Source organism: Puma concolor, chromosome D1, assembly GCF_028749965.1.
Source record: "Puma concolor isolate L17-30 chromosome D1, mPumCon1.1.hap2, whole genome shotgun sequence".
Classification (NCBI taxonomy): domain Eukaryota; kingdom Metazoa; phylum Chordata; class Mammalia; order Carnivora; family Felidae; genus Puma; species Puma concolor.
This window is the reverse complement of record NC_141676.1, coordinates 52067419-52082590: the sequence shown is the minus strand read 5'-3', so window position 1 is coordinate 52082590 and position 15172 is coordinate 52067419. Positions and strand designations below refer to the sequence as shown.

General features: G+C 37.0%; 1 protein-coding gene across 1 annotated transcript; it reads left to right on the top strand.

Moving 5' to 3' along the window:
* Positions 1-13698: 13698 nt before the first annotated feature.
* LOC147576679 (olfactory receptor 10A5) lies at positions 13699-14762 on the top strand. Its single transcript, XM_086679404.1, has one exon. It carries the CDS (start codon positions 13809-13811, stop codon positions 14760-14762), a length of 954 nt encoding a protein of 317 aa, XP_086535530.1. The 5' UTR covers positions 13699-13808.
* Positions 14763-15172: the final 410 nt, after the last annotated feature.

Here is a 15172-nt window from a genome sequence, read left to right as displayed (position 1 = left end):
CTTTCCTTCTGGTGGTTTTAGGCTTTATTTGTTGTTTTTCTTCTAGCTCCTATAGGTGTAAGGCTAGGTTGTTTGAGAGTTTTCTTACTTCTTGGGGTAAGCCTTTATTGGTATAAACTTCCCTCTAAGAACTACTTTTGCTGCATCCTAATGGTTTTGGTCCATTGTGTTTTCATCTTCATTTTTTTTTCATGTTTTTTAAATTTCTTCTTTGATTTCCTGGTTGACCCATTCATTGTTTAGTAACATGTTATGTAACCTCCATGTATTTGTGATCTTTCCTGATTTTTTCTTATGGTTGGCTTTTAGCATTTCATAGCACTGTAGTCAGAAAAGATGCATGGTATGACTTCAGTCTCCTTGAATTTGTTGAGGCTAGTTTTGTGGCTTAAGATGTGATCTATTCTGGAGAATGCTCCATGTGCACTAGAAAAGAATGTGTATTCTGCTGTTTTAGGCTGGAATGTTCCGAATACATCTGTTAAGCCATTCTGGTCCGATGCGTCATTCAAAGCCATTGTTTCCTTCTTGATTTTCTGCCTAAATGCTGTGTCTATTGATGTAAATGGGGTGTTAAAGTCCCATACTATTGTTGTATTATTATTGATTACTTCCTTTATGTTTGTTATTAACTGTTTTTTGTGTTTGGGTGTCCTATGTTGGGTGCATAAATATTTACAGTTGTTCTATCTTCTTGTTGGATTGTCCCCTTTATTATTATATAGTGTCCATCTTTGTCTCTTGTTACAGTCTTTGTTTAAGTCTATTTTGTCTGAAATTTGTAATGATACTCTGGCTTTCTTTTGACACCCATTTGCATGATAGCTACTTCTCCATCCCCTCACTTTGATTCTGCAGGGGTCTTCAGGTCTAAAATGAGTCTTTTGTAGGCAACATATAGATGGGTCTTGGATTTTTTTTGTTTGTTTTAAATAATTTTTTAATGCTTATTTATTTTTGAGGGAAGAGCACAAGTGGGGGAGTGGCAGAGAGAGAGGGAGACAGAGAATGTTAAGCAGGCTCTGCACTGTCAGCACAAAGTCTGACCTGGAGCTCGAACCCATGAACCATATGATCACAACCTGAGCTAAAGTTGGACACTCAAGCAACTGAGCTACCCAGGAGTCCTGATGATTCTTGTTTTTTTATCCATTCTGTCACCCTATGTCTTTTGATTGGAGCATTTAATCCATTTACGTTCAAAGTAATTATTAATAGATATGTATTTATTGCCATTTTATTACTTGTTTTCTGGTTGTTTCTGAAGATTTTCTCTAATCCTTTCTTATCTTCCTTTCATGTTTTTCTGACTTTCTTTAGTGATATATTTGGATATCTTTCTCTTTATTCTTTGCATGTTTACTAGTGGTTTTTGATATATGGTTACCATTAGGTTTGTTTATAACCTCTTCTGGGCATAGCAGTCTATATTAAGTTAATGGTCCTTTAAATTTGAACCCATTCTTTTCTCCTCACCTCCCCAATGTTCAGGTATATGTTGTTATATTTTATATACTTTTTTGTGAATTCCTTAACTGATTTTTTTACAGAAAGATTCATTTTTACTGCTTTTGTGTTTCCTACCTTTATACGATCACTTTTGGTCTCTCCTTTCCACTCAAAGAGTCCCCTTTACTATGTCTTACAGTAGGCTTTATGTCTTCACACAATTTTTCTAAAATTCCTCCCTCTCACCACTTCATCCCCATACTAAGTCAACGTATACTTATCTTTCAACAGCTCTAATTCGATTCTTTGGAATACAATTATAATGGTTTCTTCTAGAAACCCTCTCTGATTCCACTAGACAAGGGTGAGTTCAGTTACCTTTGTCACACATCATAACTTAGACAAATTGCTGCCAATCACTTAAGACAATGTAATTAATTGTATTTTTCATGCATATCTATCAGCTGAGTATAAGGACAATCTCTTATTTATGTTCACATTCCATGTCTGGAGCTCACTAAAACTCAATAAATATTGAAATGAATGATCAAATCCCAAATCTTTATTTCTAGCAGTGACCTCTCACCCAAATGTGAGTTTCAAGTTTCTAGCTGCCTCTAAGCCATTTCTGCTTAGGCAGTAAAGTATCTATCTACTACAGTGCTCCCTAACTATAATGTGTGAAATACACTTTTATGGAGAATGTTTCATTCTCCCCAATAAGAATAACAATAAACACAGGAATACGTTTTCCACTAAGTAATTTCCTACCATACATTCTGTTTTGATTATTAATGTGCTTTTCTCAAAAGATCCTGTCAATTTTTTTAACAGTTAAAATTTTTTTAATTTCAATTCCAGTGTAGTTAATATATAGTGTTATATTAGTTTCAGGTGTACAATATAGTGGTTCAACAATTCCATATATTACTCAGTGTTCATCAAGATAAGTGTACTTTTAATCCCCTTCACCTATTTCACTCCCCACCCACCTCTCCTCTGGTAATCATCTATTCGTTCTCTATATTTAAGAGTCTAGTTTTTAGTTTGTCTTTCTTTTTCCTTTGTTCATTTGTTTTGTTTCTTAAATTCCACATATGAGTGACATCACATGGTATTTGTCTTTCTCTAGCTGGTTTGTTTCATTTATAGCCCCCAAATTTTAACCCAAAATGCCTACCAGAATTGTCCAAAATGTCCGCCAAAAGATGTAAACATGGCTACCCCTTTACTGATAAGTGTATGTTGTTTGTGAGGATTTATTTGCATATGCTGATATAAACAACTCACCCCGAAGTGATAACCATCTACTATAGTCCAAACTTGTAAACATCTTAATTACCCATAATGTAATTGTGAGGAGACTTTGAATATCACCAATCAAAATGTGAATGATGCAACCATGAGTCCATAGGATGGGAGAAAGATACACTTGAACACCTAGGCACCCTACTTAGCATAAAAGTTCAAACCTTGAAACATTGGGATCAAGAATCAGAGCTCATCAGGAGTGTGCTGAGCTAGTTAGCTGAGGATCACATACAGACCATAAAGCAGCTCTAATCCCTTGTGTGGTATGCTTACATGATGACATCCTGAATTCAAGGTTTACTTAGAATAAAACACAAATACATTCTTCCAATCACCAAAACTGGACAATATTTTCTTATTATTTACCCCTCTTTAAAAAAAAAGTTTATTTATTTTGAGAGAGGGCACATGTATATGCATGTGAGTGGGGGACGGGCAGAGACAGAGAGAGAGAGAGAATTCCAAGTAGGCTCCATTCTGTCAATGTGGAGCCCAGTTTAGGGCTCCAACTCACAAACAAAATGGTGAGATCATGACCTGAGTCTAAATCAAGAGTTGGGTGCTTAGCCAACTGAGCTACCCAGGTGGCCCTATTTACTCCTCTCTCTCTTTTTTTTAATGGTTATTTCTTTTTGAGAAAGACAGAGAGAGAGGCAGAGTGTGAGTGAGAGACGAACAGAGAGAGAGGGAGGCACAGAATCTGAAATAAGCTCCAGGCTCTGAGCTATCAGCACAGAGCCCCATGAAGGGCTCGAACTCACCAACCATGAGATCATGACCTGAGCTAAAGTCAGACGCTTAACCCACTCAGCCACCCAGGCACCCCAGTTTACTCCTCTTTTTGATTCAATTCATTTATTTATTTTTATATTCCACCAAGGAAAGGTTATATACTGAATTCTGAGAGTACTATGGTGAACGAGATGTTGCTATTTAGTTGGTGCTCTTTCAGAAAGAGAAATAATTATAAAACTAAAATGTTATTCAATGCGCTGCAACTTAATAATTGCTGTCATAGAAGTATTTAACCAGCCTTCAACTCCTTACATTCTTTCTTGGCAACACACTTTTTATTCATCCCGTAGTGTTAATTTCCATTTCCATTGCCCTTGGCCTTATGACTCATTCCTCTTTTTGATTCCACTTCATTGACATATTCTTTCACTTTATCGGTGAACATTTATGTACCGAATTCTGATCATACAACAATGAACAAGATACTGCCTTTCTAGGAGCGCTTAGCTCCTTAAGGAGACAGACAAGTAATTAAACAGCTACAGAACAAAAAGTGCCAAAGTGCTTTACTCTGTTATAATTCTACATTTAATTCTGCTATCGCAGAAGTATTCAACCCGTCTCTAAGTGCTAAGTCTTATTTGGCAAAATTCTTCCTCATTCTTTGTTTCGATTCCCATTTTGCCGTTTGCCACTGCCGTTGGCCTGGCCAGACCCTTATCCCTGAATTACGTAAGTCTTCTCACCGTTCTCACAGCTTCCACGCTTACTTACCAATAGTCCCTTTTATACTCACTACTAAGTACTGGATTTATAGAGCCCATACCTTCAAGGACACTACAGTCCATTTACATGGGAATTAACGAAGAATTCATAGATAAATATATAATTATATAATGCTACTATTACTGTGAAGTAAAAGAACAAAATTCTTTGAGGAATAATACAAGAGAGTCAGGGAACTCCTTTTAGAGGAAGTAACAACAGGATATCAGAAAGTGGTATCAGAAAATTGAGTAGGAATTAACTAGGTGAAGATTAGGAGGAAAACATTAGAAACAAATGGATTAATCCATGCGAAGATCCTAATGCAGGAAGGAATTTGGTGTATTTGGTGCATGAAAAAAGAAAGTAGTCAATTTGCAAAAATTAGGTTTTATTGCAGAGATAATGTGGATAGCAGTAATAGCAGTGATGTTGGTCATTATAAAGTCAGCTGGAATGCCTCTTCCCCTCTTTGCTGGAAACCTTCAAGTCTTGCATTAAATAGTATTTTGATAAAAGCTTGCCTTATATGACATTCACCAGGGTTTGGCATGTTTTCTATATTCATTTCCTTCTCACAAAAGGTATTGGGACATAGAGTAATTTTAATATCTTCCTCTAGGTCATAATGCTAGAAATTCTTAGGGAAGGAACCAGAATGAAAGTGTTATTTTGTTTCAATCTCTTTCATTTTTTATTAAAAATTTAAGAAATGTACATGACAAAATTAGTTAAGTATAAAATAACATGCAATCAAAAGATTTCCCTTTAGGGGCGCCTGGGTGGCGCAGTCGGTTGGGCGTCCGACTTCAGCCAGGTCGCGATCTCGCGGTCCGTGAGTTCGAGCCCCGCGTCGGGCTCTGGGCTGATGGCTCAGAGCCTGGAGCCTGTTTCCGATTCTGTGTCTCCCTCTCTCTCTGCCCCTCGCCCGTTCATGCTCTGTCTCTCTCTGTCCCAAAAATAAATAAACGTTGAAAAAAAAAAAATTTAAAAAAAAAAAAAAAGATTTCCCTTTCAATACTGACCAATGTGCTTCCCCACATTTCTGCCTCAAAGGCAATGAAATGATCAACCTCTGTGTATCTTATCAGAAATTTATTATTTACATGTTTTATATGTCTGTGTGTGTGTCTATTTCTATAAAATATATATATAAAATTTGTATAATGTGTGTGTAATATTTTTCACCTTTCTTTTTCAAATAAAATCTTATCTGGGAGTTTATTCCATGTTAGTATAATATTTTCACTGTTACATAGTATTCCAATGGAAAATCTGTAATTTTTAATCAGCCCCCTATTGATGAAATTAAGATAATTTTCCATTATTTTACTGTTAAAAATTGTGCTACAATAAAATAGTTATAATCTTTCGTGTGCCTGAAATTGTAGACTGTCTCTATCTTATACTGCTCACCAGCCTTTTCAAAAGCAGATAGCCTCAATTTACTTGATCAACCTTTGGGCAAGGGATTACATCTTCCATTTATGCATCTTCCTTGACAAGCCTAGTATTAACAACAACAACAAAAAAGATCCTATATTATATAGGAAGTCTAAAAAGAGAAATAGGGGTGGCTTGGTGGCTCAGTCTGTTAAGCATCCGACTTTTGATTTCAGTTCAGGTCATGATCTCATAGTTCATGGATATGAGCCCCACATCAAGAACTCCGCATTGTCAGTATGGAGCCTGCTTGGGATTCTCTCTCTGTCCCTCTCTTCTCCCTTTCCACTCACTGTCACTCTCTCTCTCTCTCTCTCTCTCTCTCTCAAAATAAGGAAAGTAAACTTAAAAAAATTAATTAAAAGAAATAAAGGAAGTCTACTTGACTGAATCCTTTCAGCAGTTTCCTATTTCTTCTCTCCTGGTCTTACAAGCTTAATTGTTTATTTGTTCGATTCCTGGCTTCCCCCATTCAAATGTAAGCTTTATGAGCACAGGGACAGTGTTTTGTTCATTTCTCTTTCTCAGGGTATAGAGCAATGCCTGGCATGTAGTAATCACTCAATACATACTTGCTGATGAGCAATTATTGGCTATATGATAGGTCATTGTAACATTATATTCATATGATATATTAAGACATGTTGTAATATATATGAACATCAAAGCTAATAATATATCCCATGTAACCATATCAACCCTATATAATAAACATTTTATCTTTGTCTCAGCAATATGGGAACAGAAATACAGAGAGTTTAACAAAATTGCTAAGCATCACAAATCAGAGTTCCAGTGCTACAATTAAACTGAGGTCACTCAGAATCCAAAACTTTTGTGCTTTCCTCTACATAATGATACATTCCTAGAGTATGGGTTTTGTTTCTTGAGCTTTATCCTATTGACATCTGATATATTTTAGGGCCTCAAAGGACAGTGAATGCAAGAAAGTTCAGGTACCCTTGAGAAAAAGCAGGAAGCGGAGCTAAGATGAGCCCAATAACACCTGAGGGAAAATACAGATGCCAGCCCTTAGACTGGCCCTGAGGACAAAAGAGACACAGCTGTGAATAACTCTCTAAGTCAGGACTGGGAATATGGCCAATCCATGTAGTGTGCTCGCTTGTGCCTGACAAAGAAGGCAGCAAGGACCTGGCTTCAAGTCCAGCCATTAATGTTTCACCCAGCATAGAGAATAAGCTTTCCCTGGTTCCTCTTCTGTTTTTTCTGACAACAAAGCCAGAGCTCTTCTAATACTCAAGGGCAAGCATGAAGCTCGGGTGTCAGGCAGACCTGAACAAGGCAAATGTCCCAACTGGGCATAAGTAAGGCTCCTACCAAGGGCCGGATCAGCTGAGGGCCCCTGTCCCAGTTCAGAAGCTCAACTGGAACAGGTTTGGCAGGGTTTGGAGAACCACCTAATTCTACTTCTGTATCTACACTGGGAAGATCTCATCAGTTTCTCTCTTCCCCGGACCTCACTTTCCTCTTTCTATGTCATAAGGTGAGTGATATATGAGACCATAAAAAGATTGAGATTAATCAGTTTTACAAATCTGTCCTCTATAGGTTTCTGTGTCAGAAAACTTCCAAGCTCTGAAGCCTCCACAGAACATATACTTCCTCCAAGTTTGACTTTCCTCTGATTAATTCAGGGAACACTTATGTCAGTGGAAATTCATGAGATAGAGCATATCAGAGCACTCCACTTCTTTAGGACAATTTTATGGATACAAAGGCCTAGAAGAGTGGGCTCCTACTCCTGGGGTGGTCTAATGATTACAGAAGGATGATCCTGCAGAAGTTCTGGAGGAACTGGGAAGGAGCCTGTGTGATAGCTGTGAGCCACTGGATTATGTAATGTATCTGTCTTGGGCCAGGGTGCCATCTCTTCTTCCCCAGTAGTTTCCAGAAGTTCTGTGGGAACCCTTCAGGCCTTTCATATCTCCTCCCTCTTCCTTTCCAGTCTTCCTCACTGGTATCAAACACTACACTTTGTCCTGAAATAGAGCTTCTAATTAAAGTGGTTTAGTAGGATATGAGTAGATATGGAATCCAATGGAAACTCTAAGAATAATAAATCTCCTGAAATTCTTGTTTTCATTTTTCCACTCATTTATCCCAAAATACATATAAATGGCTTAATCTGGGCATGTATTGGCTTTATGCCTATAAATAATAAACAGCTACTGGCCTGAAGGAACTTGCAGATTAAACTGGGAAATTCTGATATCAATAGATTATTAAAACATAACTGAGGGGTGCTTCGGTGGCTCAGTCAGTTAAGCATCTGACTTCAGCTCAGATCATGATCTCACAGTTCATGGGTTCGAGCCCCATGTCGGGCTCTGTGCTGACAGCTCAGAGCCTGGAGCCTGCTTCAGATTTTGTGTATCCCTCTCTCTCTGCCCCTCCCCAACTAGTGCTCTGTCTCTGTCTCTCAAAAAATAAAAAATAAAAACGTTAAAAAAAAACCCACAACTGAATAACTACATCTTTTAAAAAGTACCCAGAAATAACCCTATTTAGAAGCATCACAGAGGAAACATCTGAGTTTTGAAAATGAGAAGGAAGAAGTCAACCAGGTAGAGGAGGGGACATGTGCAAACACAGATGATGTTATATGCAAAGATATTAGAGCAGAGATTGGCCAACCATAACCCATGGACGAAATCCACTTTTATATGGCCCAGAGCTAAAATAGACTTTGACATTTTTTAAATGGTTAAAAAACTGTAATGAATAATGATGCATAGCATCTGAGAATTACATGAAATTCAAATTTTGATGTCTATAAATAAGATTTTATTGGAACTCAGCCATACTCATTTGCTTACATATTGCATATATTTGTATACCTAATGTTTATTTGCTTACCTGTAGATTAGGTATTTTAAATGTGTGTGTGTAGATTTGTTTAGATACTGAGCAGTTGCCACAGAAATCACATGATCCACAAAGCCTAAAATATTTTATATCTTGCCTTTTACAGAAAAACTTTGTTGACCTCTGGTATAGAATCATGAAACAAAGTAATTATCAATAAATGGTAAGAGACTCAGTATTGGTGGAGATTATGGTGCTTAGATGAGGAGGAGGCAAAAGATAAGAATGAAGAACTATTCTGTATTCATATTATGTGTCTTGCTGAAAACCCAAGTGTTGCTTCTATTATATTTTTTCTGATTATGGTTCTGAGTGCAGTCTCTGCCTTGTCCTGCCCATGCAGACAATTTACCAGATTCCTTAAGTACCAAATTACTTAATCTCTCTAAACTTCAGTTCATCCATTGGCAATTTGGGGAGGATAAGAATAGCATCTAAACCAGACTGTTGTGAGAAGAACATGAAAAAAGTAAAAGTAAAAATAAAATTACGCAGTGTAATTCTATTATGTTCTCAGTAAATACTACCAACATATGGTCATCATTTTCATTTCTATTGCAACTGCTTTTATTGCTGCTATATAACAAATGTAACCCACTGTAAAATGTTTAGAAAGCCAGAAAATGAAGTTATAAATGGGCTAATCCCATCCCTTTTTCTACCACTTAAAGGTGATTATTGCTAAAATTTTTCACATTCTCTTAGTCTATTTTTTTCTGCGCACATATTTATGAAATTGGAATCTTACATATGTACATGTGTATTCTTGGGGTTTTTTCTCATTTAGTATTATATGGTAGGTACTATCATATATACTATCATATGAATAGCAGTTAATGTCCTTCAAAAATAATCACATGTTATTTTAAGCGTTTGAGTCATAGTTGACCCAGACATTATGGATTACTGTTTTTTCCCAATTTTGATATTATAATGATACAACACAGAATACATTTATATGTGAACTCATTATCTATGGCTCTGATTATTGGCCTACATCAGAAACCCTGAGGAAATTCTTGAAGCAAAATGTATGAAACTTTAAGGGACTTCAAACACATTTTGTAAACTGCTTTTCAGAAAAATTATATTGACTTATAGCCAAAATCTGTACCATCCCTCTCACTAGCACTGAGCATTATGATTATTTTCACTTTTCTAAGTGTGATGAGAAAAATTGAATTTCTGTGTTATTTACTGATATGTTTAATTTTTGTTTATTTTTACTACCAGGAAAATTGAATAATTTTATATGCTTATTCCTTATTGGCATTTTTGGCAAATCAAAACTTTGTGGCCTCTAGTTTTTGTGGGCAGAAATAACGGTTTTCCTTAATGATGTGTATGACCTCTTTACGAGTCATTTGACGCTTTTAATTATTTGTTGAATAACTACAAACACTATTCCATTTGTATTTAATTTTTTTAAGAGTTGTTTTGAGTTACCAGGGCACCCAGCTGGCTCAGTGGGGAAAGCATGCAACTTTTGATCTTGGGGTCATGAGTTTGAGCCCCATGTTGGGCATAGAGTTTACTTAAAAAAAAAAAAAGAAACCTAAAGAGAGAGTTGTTTTTAGGTACAAAAGTATTGTATTCTTAATAATATGTGTTTATCTCAATATAAATAATACATCATTAAGATGAATAATGTAGAATATACGAAACATAAAGAAGAAATTTAAGACACTTATATTAACACCACGAAGATTTTGACATTTAAATGAATACAACTACAGTTTTTCTATGTATGGATATTTACATTAGTTACATTAGTTTCAGGTGTACAACTTAGTGATTTCACAAGTTTATAAATTATGCTATGTTCATCACAAATGTAGCTACCATCTGTCCCATTACATCGCGTTACAGTATCATTAGCTGCATTCCTCATGCTCTGCTCTTTATTTCCATGACTTACTCCATAACGGGAGGCATCTATCTCTCTCTCCCCTTCACCCATTTTGCCCAACTCCTCCTCCCCACCTCCTCTGAAACCATCAGTTTTTTCCCTATATTTATAGTTCTGATTCTGCTTCATATTTATTCATTTTTTAAGATTCCATTTATGAGTGGAATCATATGGCATTTGTCTTTCTCAGTCTGACTAAAAATTTTGTTTTAAATGTTTATTTTTGAGGAGAGAGAGAGGGCAAGAAGGGTAGGGGGCAGAAAGAAGGAGAGAGATAATCCCAAGCAGGCTCCATGTAGGACTCAATCTCATGGACTGTGAGATCATGACCTGAGCCAAAATTAAGAGTTGGACACCTAACCAACTGAGCCACCTAGGTGCTCCTAAAAATCTTATTTTGATTTCCATCTACTTGCCGGTAACTTCTTATATTTTATCTATTTTTTTTTTAATTTTTTTTCAACGTTTATTTATTTTTGGGACAGAGAGAGACAGAGCATGAACGGGGGAGGGGCAGAGAGAGAGAGGGAGACACAGAATCGGAAACAGGCTCCAGGCTCTGAGCCATCAGCCCAGAGCCCGACACGGGGCTCGAACTCACGGACCGCAAGATCGTGACCTGGCTGAAGTCGGACGCTTAACCGACTGCGCCACCCAGGCGCCCCTATCTATGTTTTATAGCCATTCTGATTTCAAATGTATGATTATATCCTTTGCCTCCATTTTTTTCTCAATGTTTTAAAAAAATTTTTATTGTCATAAGAACACTTAAGATGAGATATATTTCTTTAATTTTTTATTATGCAATACAGTATTGTTGGCTATAAGCACAACATTGTACAGCAGATGTCTAGAACCATCTCTCTAATATTATACCCTGAAGCTCAGAATTGGCTATTGTTTATAGAAATATTCAGATTGCATTGAGAAAGTATTCTTCTATTTATGAGTTAGTAAAATTTGCTAGATTGCACTTTTTTTCCCTTAAGAGGTAAATGTTGAATTCATCAAGCATTTTTGGGATCTACTGAGTTAACATATTTTTCTCAATTGAATTTTTGATGGGATTAATTATGTTTGATTGTTTTAAAATTGCAAACCATATTTGCATTTTGCATTTCTAGAATAAGTCCTACTGGCATTACAGATAATTTTAGATTAACAAAGGTCTCAGTTTACTTGATATTTTTGCACTGGTATTACCAAATAAGATTGATCTTCGGACTTTTTGGTGTATTATATTTTCAACTTCTGAAAACAGGTATATGTAATTGTCATAATGTTAATTGGGAAACACTGCATTTTTTCTTTGTTCTGAATCACAAGATTTATCTCTTCTTGAAGGACTGAATTACATCCATTAAACTATCCCAGCTCATGGCCTTTTTGGTAAATTTTGATAAAATTACTCTAACCCACTCATATTTTATCATTAAAAGTGTTTAATGTTTATTTACTTTTTTTGAGAGAGAGACAGAGTGCGTGTTGGGGAAGGGCAGAGAGAGAAAGAGAGAATCCTAAGCAGGTTTCACGCTGTTAGTGCACAGCCTGATCTGACACAGGGCTTGATCTCACAAAATTGCAAGACCATGACCTGAGCCAAAATTGAGATGCTCAACTAACTGAGCCACCCAGGAATCCCTTGTCATTTTTTAAATCAAAGTGAACCTTACCTATTAGTAGAAAACCATCAATTTCATTTTAAAATTACACATTAATATAATTTTATTCTCTTATAATTTAAAATTTTTTATTCTACTTCTAAGGTTATTTTCTATTTCTTATTCCTACTATTGCATATTTTTGTTTTCTCTATTTCTTTATTAGATTTTCCAGCAATTTATCTCCATTTTTAACTTTTCAAAGGATAAACTTAGATATAATTTACCAATTTAACAATGTTTAAAGTAATTTCTGCTTTTAATTTTATTTCCTCCTTTCTGTGTCTATTTTGCTTTCTAGATGATTTGAAAACCAAGTTGATTTATTTTAATTATTTTTATGGTATAATAATAAGTCTTAATTCTCCCCTACAAATGTTTTTTAACCTGAATGTACTGTGTTTTGTCATGTTTCTTGTCAGCAGAAATATGTTGTTCTTCCGAATTCCTTTATTTCTGGCTTTACTGAGATATAATTGATATTTAACATTGTGTAAGGTATACAGTATGATGATTTGATGCATGAATGTATTGTGAAATGGTTACCACATTATGGTTAGTTCACATATCCAAAACCTCACATAATTACCTGGTGTGTATGTATGCATTTAAAACCATTTAAAATCTGGGTCACTTGGGTGGCTTAGTCAGTTAAGCGTCCAACTTTGCCTCAGGTCATGATCTCATGGCTTGTGGGTTCCAGCCCTGTGTCAGGCTCTGTGCTGTCAGCTCAGAGCCTGGAGCCTGCTTTGGATTCTTTGTCTCCCTCTTTCTCTGCTCCTCTCCTGCTCACACTTTGTCTGTCTGTCTGTCTCTCCATAATAAATAAACATTAAAAATTTTTAAAAACATTTAAAATCTGCTCTTGCAAGTATTGTATATAGTACAATATTGTTAACTATAGTCACCACCACCACTGTACATTATATCCCCTTATTTATCCTATAACTGGAAATTTGTACCCTTTAACCAATATCCCTCCATCTGTTTCTACGAGTTTGGTTCTTTTAGATTCCACACATAAGTGAGATCATACGTTATTTGTCTTTCCCTGTCTGACTTATTTTATTTAGCATAATGCCCTCAAGGTTCATCCATGCTGTTTGTTGCAAATGGCAGGTTGTTTTTTTCATGACTGAATAATATTCCTGTGTGTGTGTGTGTGTGTGTGTGTGTGTGTGTGTGTGTGCATGTGTGTGTGTATGCGTGTGTGTGTGACATTTTCTTTATCCTTTCATCCACTGACGGACATTTAGATTGTTTCTATGTCTTAGGTATGGTGACTAATGTCACAATAAACATGGGAGGGCAAATAACTCTTAACACCATCTCAAAGGTATTAAGTGTGCAACAGTAAATGGGTATGGGTAAATACGATATGATTTGTTTTAGAAAATATGGTAAAAAAGCAGAAAATACATCATGAAAGAGTAACAATAGGAAATGATGAACTCTTTCCAGAGCTCAGGCTCCATTCTTCCTTGTGTTTTATTCTTAGACAGCTCAAGGCCCTTTCTTTTCCAACTGAGATCCTGACCCAGCCTCTTTTCCTGACACTAAAAAGGAGTCTGATAAACAAACCAAGATTCTGATTCCTCCAATCAAGAATCTCTCTCCATGACTGAAGCTGGAGATTCATTTCTGTATCGATGGCTGAAGGAAACTGGACAAGGGTTGGGGAGTTTATCCTCATGAGCTTCTCTTCCCTACCTACTGAAATACAGTCACTACTCTTCCTGACATTTCTAATCATCTACCTGGTCACGCTATTGGGAAACAGCCTCATCATTCTTGTTACCTTGACTGACCCCATGCTGCACAGCCCCATGTACTTCTTTCTCAGGAACTTGTCCTTCTTGGAGATTGGCTTCAACCTAGTCATCGTGCCCAAGATGCTGGGGACCCTGCTTGCCCGGGACACAACCATCTCCTTCCTTGGTTGTGCCATGCAGATGTATTTCTTCTTCTTCTTTGGAGTTGCTGAATGCGTCCTCCTGGCCACCATGGCATATGACCGCTATGTAGCCATCTGCAATCCCTTGCACTACCCAGTCATCATGAACCAGAGGACACGTGCCAAATTGGCTGTTGCCTCCTGGTTTCCAGGCTTTCCCATAGCTACTGTGCAGACCACTTGGCTCTTCAGCTTTCCATTCTGTGGCACCAACAAGGTGAACCACTTCTTCTGTGACAGCCCACCTGTGCTGAGACTGGTGTGTGCAGACACAGCAATGTTTGAGATCTATGCAATTGTTGGAACTGTGCTGGTCGTCATGATACCCTGCTTGCTGATCCTGTGTTCCTACATTCGCATTGCTGCTGCCATCCTTAAGATTCCATCAGCTAAAGGGAAGCATAAAGCCTTCTCTACCTGCTCCTCCCACCTCCTTGTTGTCTCCCTTTTCTATGTGTCATTAAGCCTCACCTACTTCCGGCCTAAATCCAATAATTCGCCTGAGAGCAAAAAGCTGCTGTCATTGTCCTACACTGTTGTGACTCCCATGTTGAACCCCATCATCTATAGCCTGAGAAATAATGAGGTGAAGAATGCCCTTGGCCGGACCTTCCACAAGGCTTTCCGCCTTAGAATTTGCATCCCATAGACATTAAGAAATGAGAGTAAAGTGTACTCAATGTGGAGCAATCAGGTTCATATTTGGGATTCCTCTGCCTCCCTTGCCATCTCTGTTGGGATGAAACCCAGCTGCTGAAATGATTATTGGGAAGCTCAGAAGAGGGAAAAGAGCAGAGAAGTAGGTTGGCCCTGTTTCTACCACCTGGAAACTCCTCTGTTCATTGTAGGTTTACGTTATTTTTCTTATTGGTACAGCGGCACTTTGACACTTCTATGACTAACCTATTCCTGGTATTGACTTTGTTAATGTGTGCCAATGTGACAAACATGGGAGACAATATGAAACTGCTTGTAGTATGAACTTGGGAGACACAAAGTCATCTTGGCACTTTATCTTGTTTTGGACAAGTCTAACTTCATTCCATTGGAAAAAAGCCT

Excerpts from the sequence above, each read along its gene's own strand:
- LOC147576679 (XM_086679404.1), top strand. The coding sequence starts at position 13,809 with ATGGCTGAAGGAAACTGGACAAGGGTTGGGGAGTTTATCCTCATGAGC.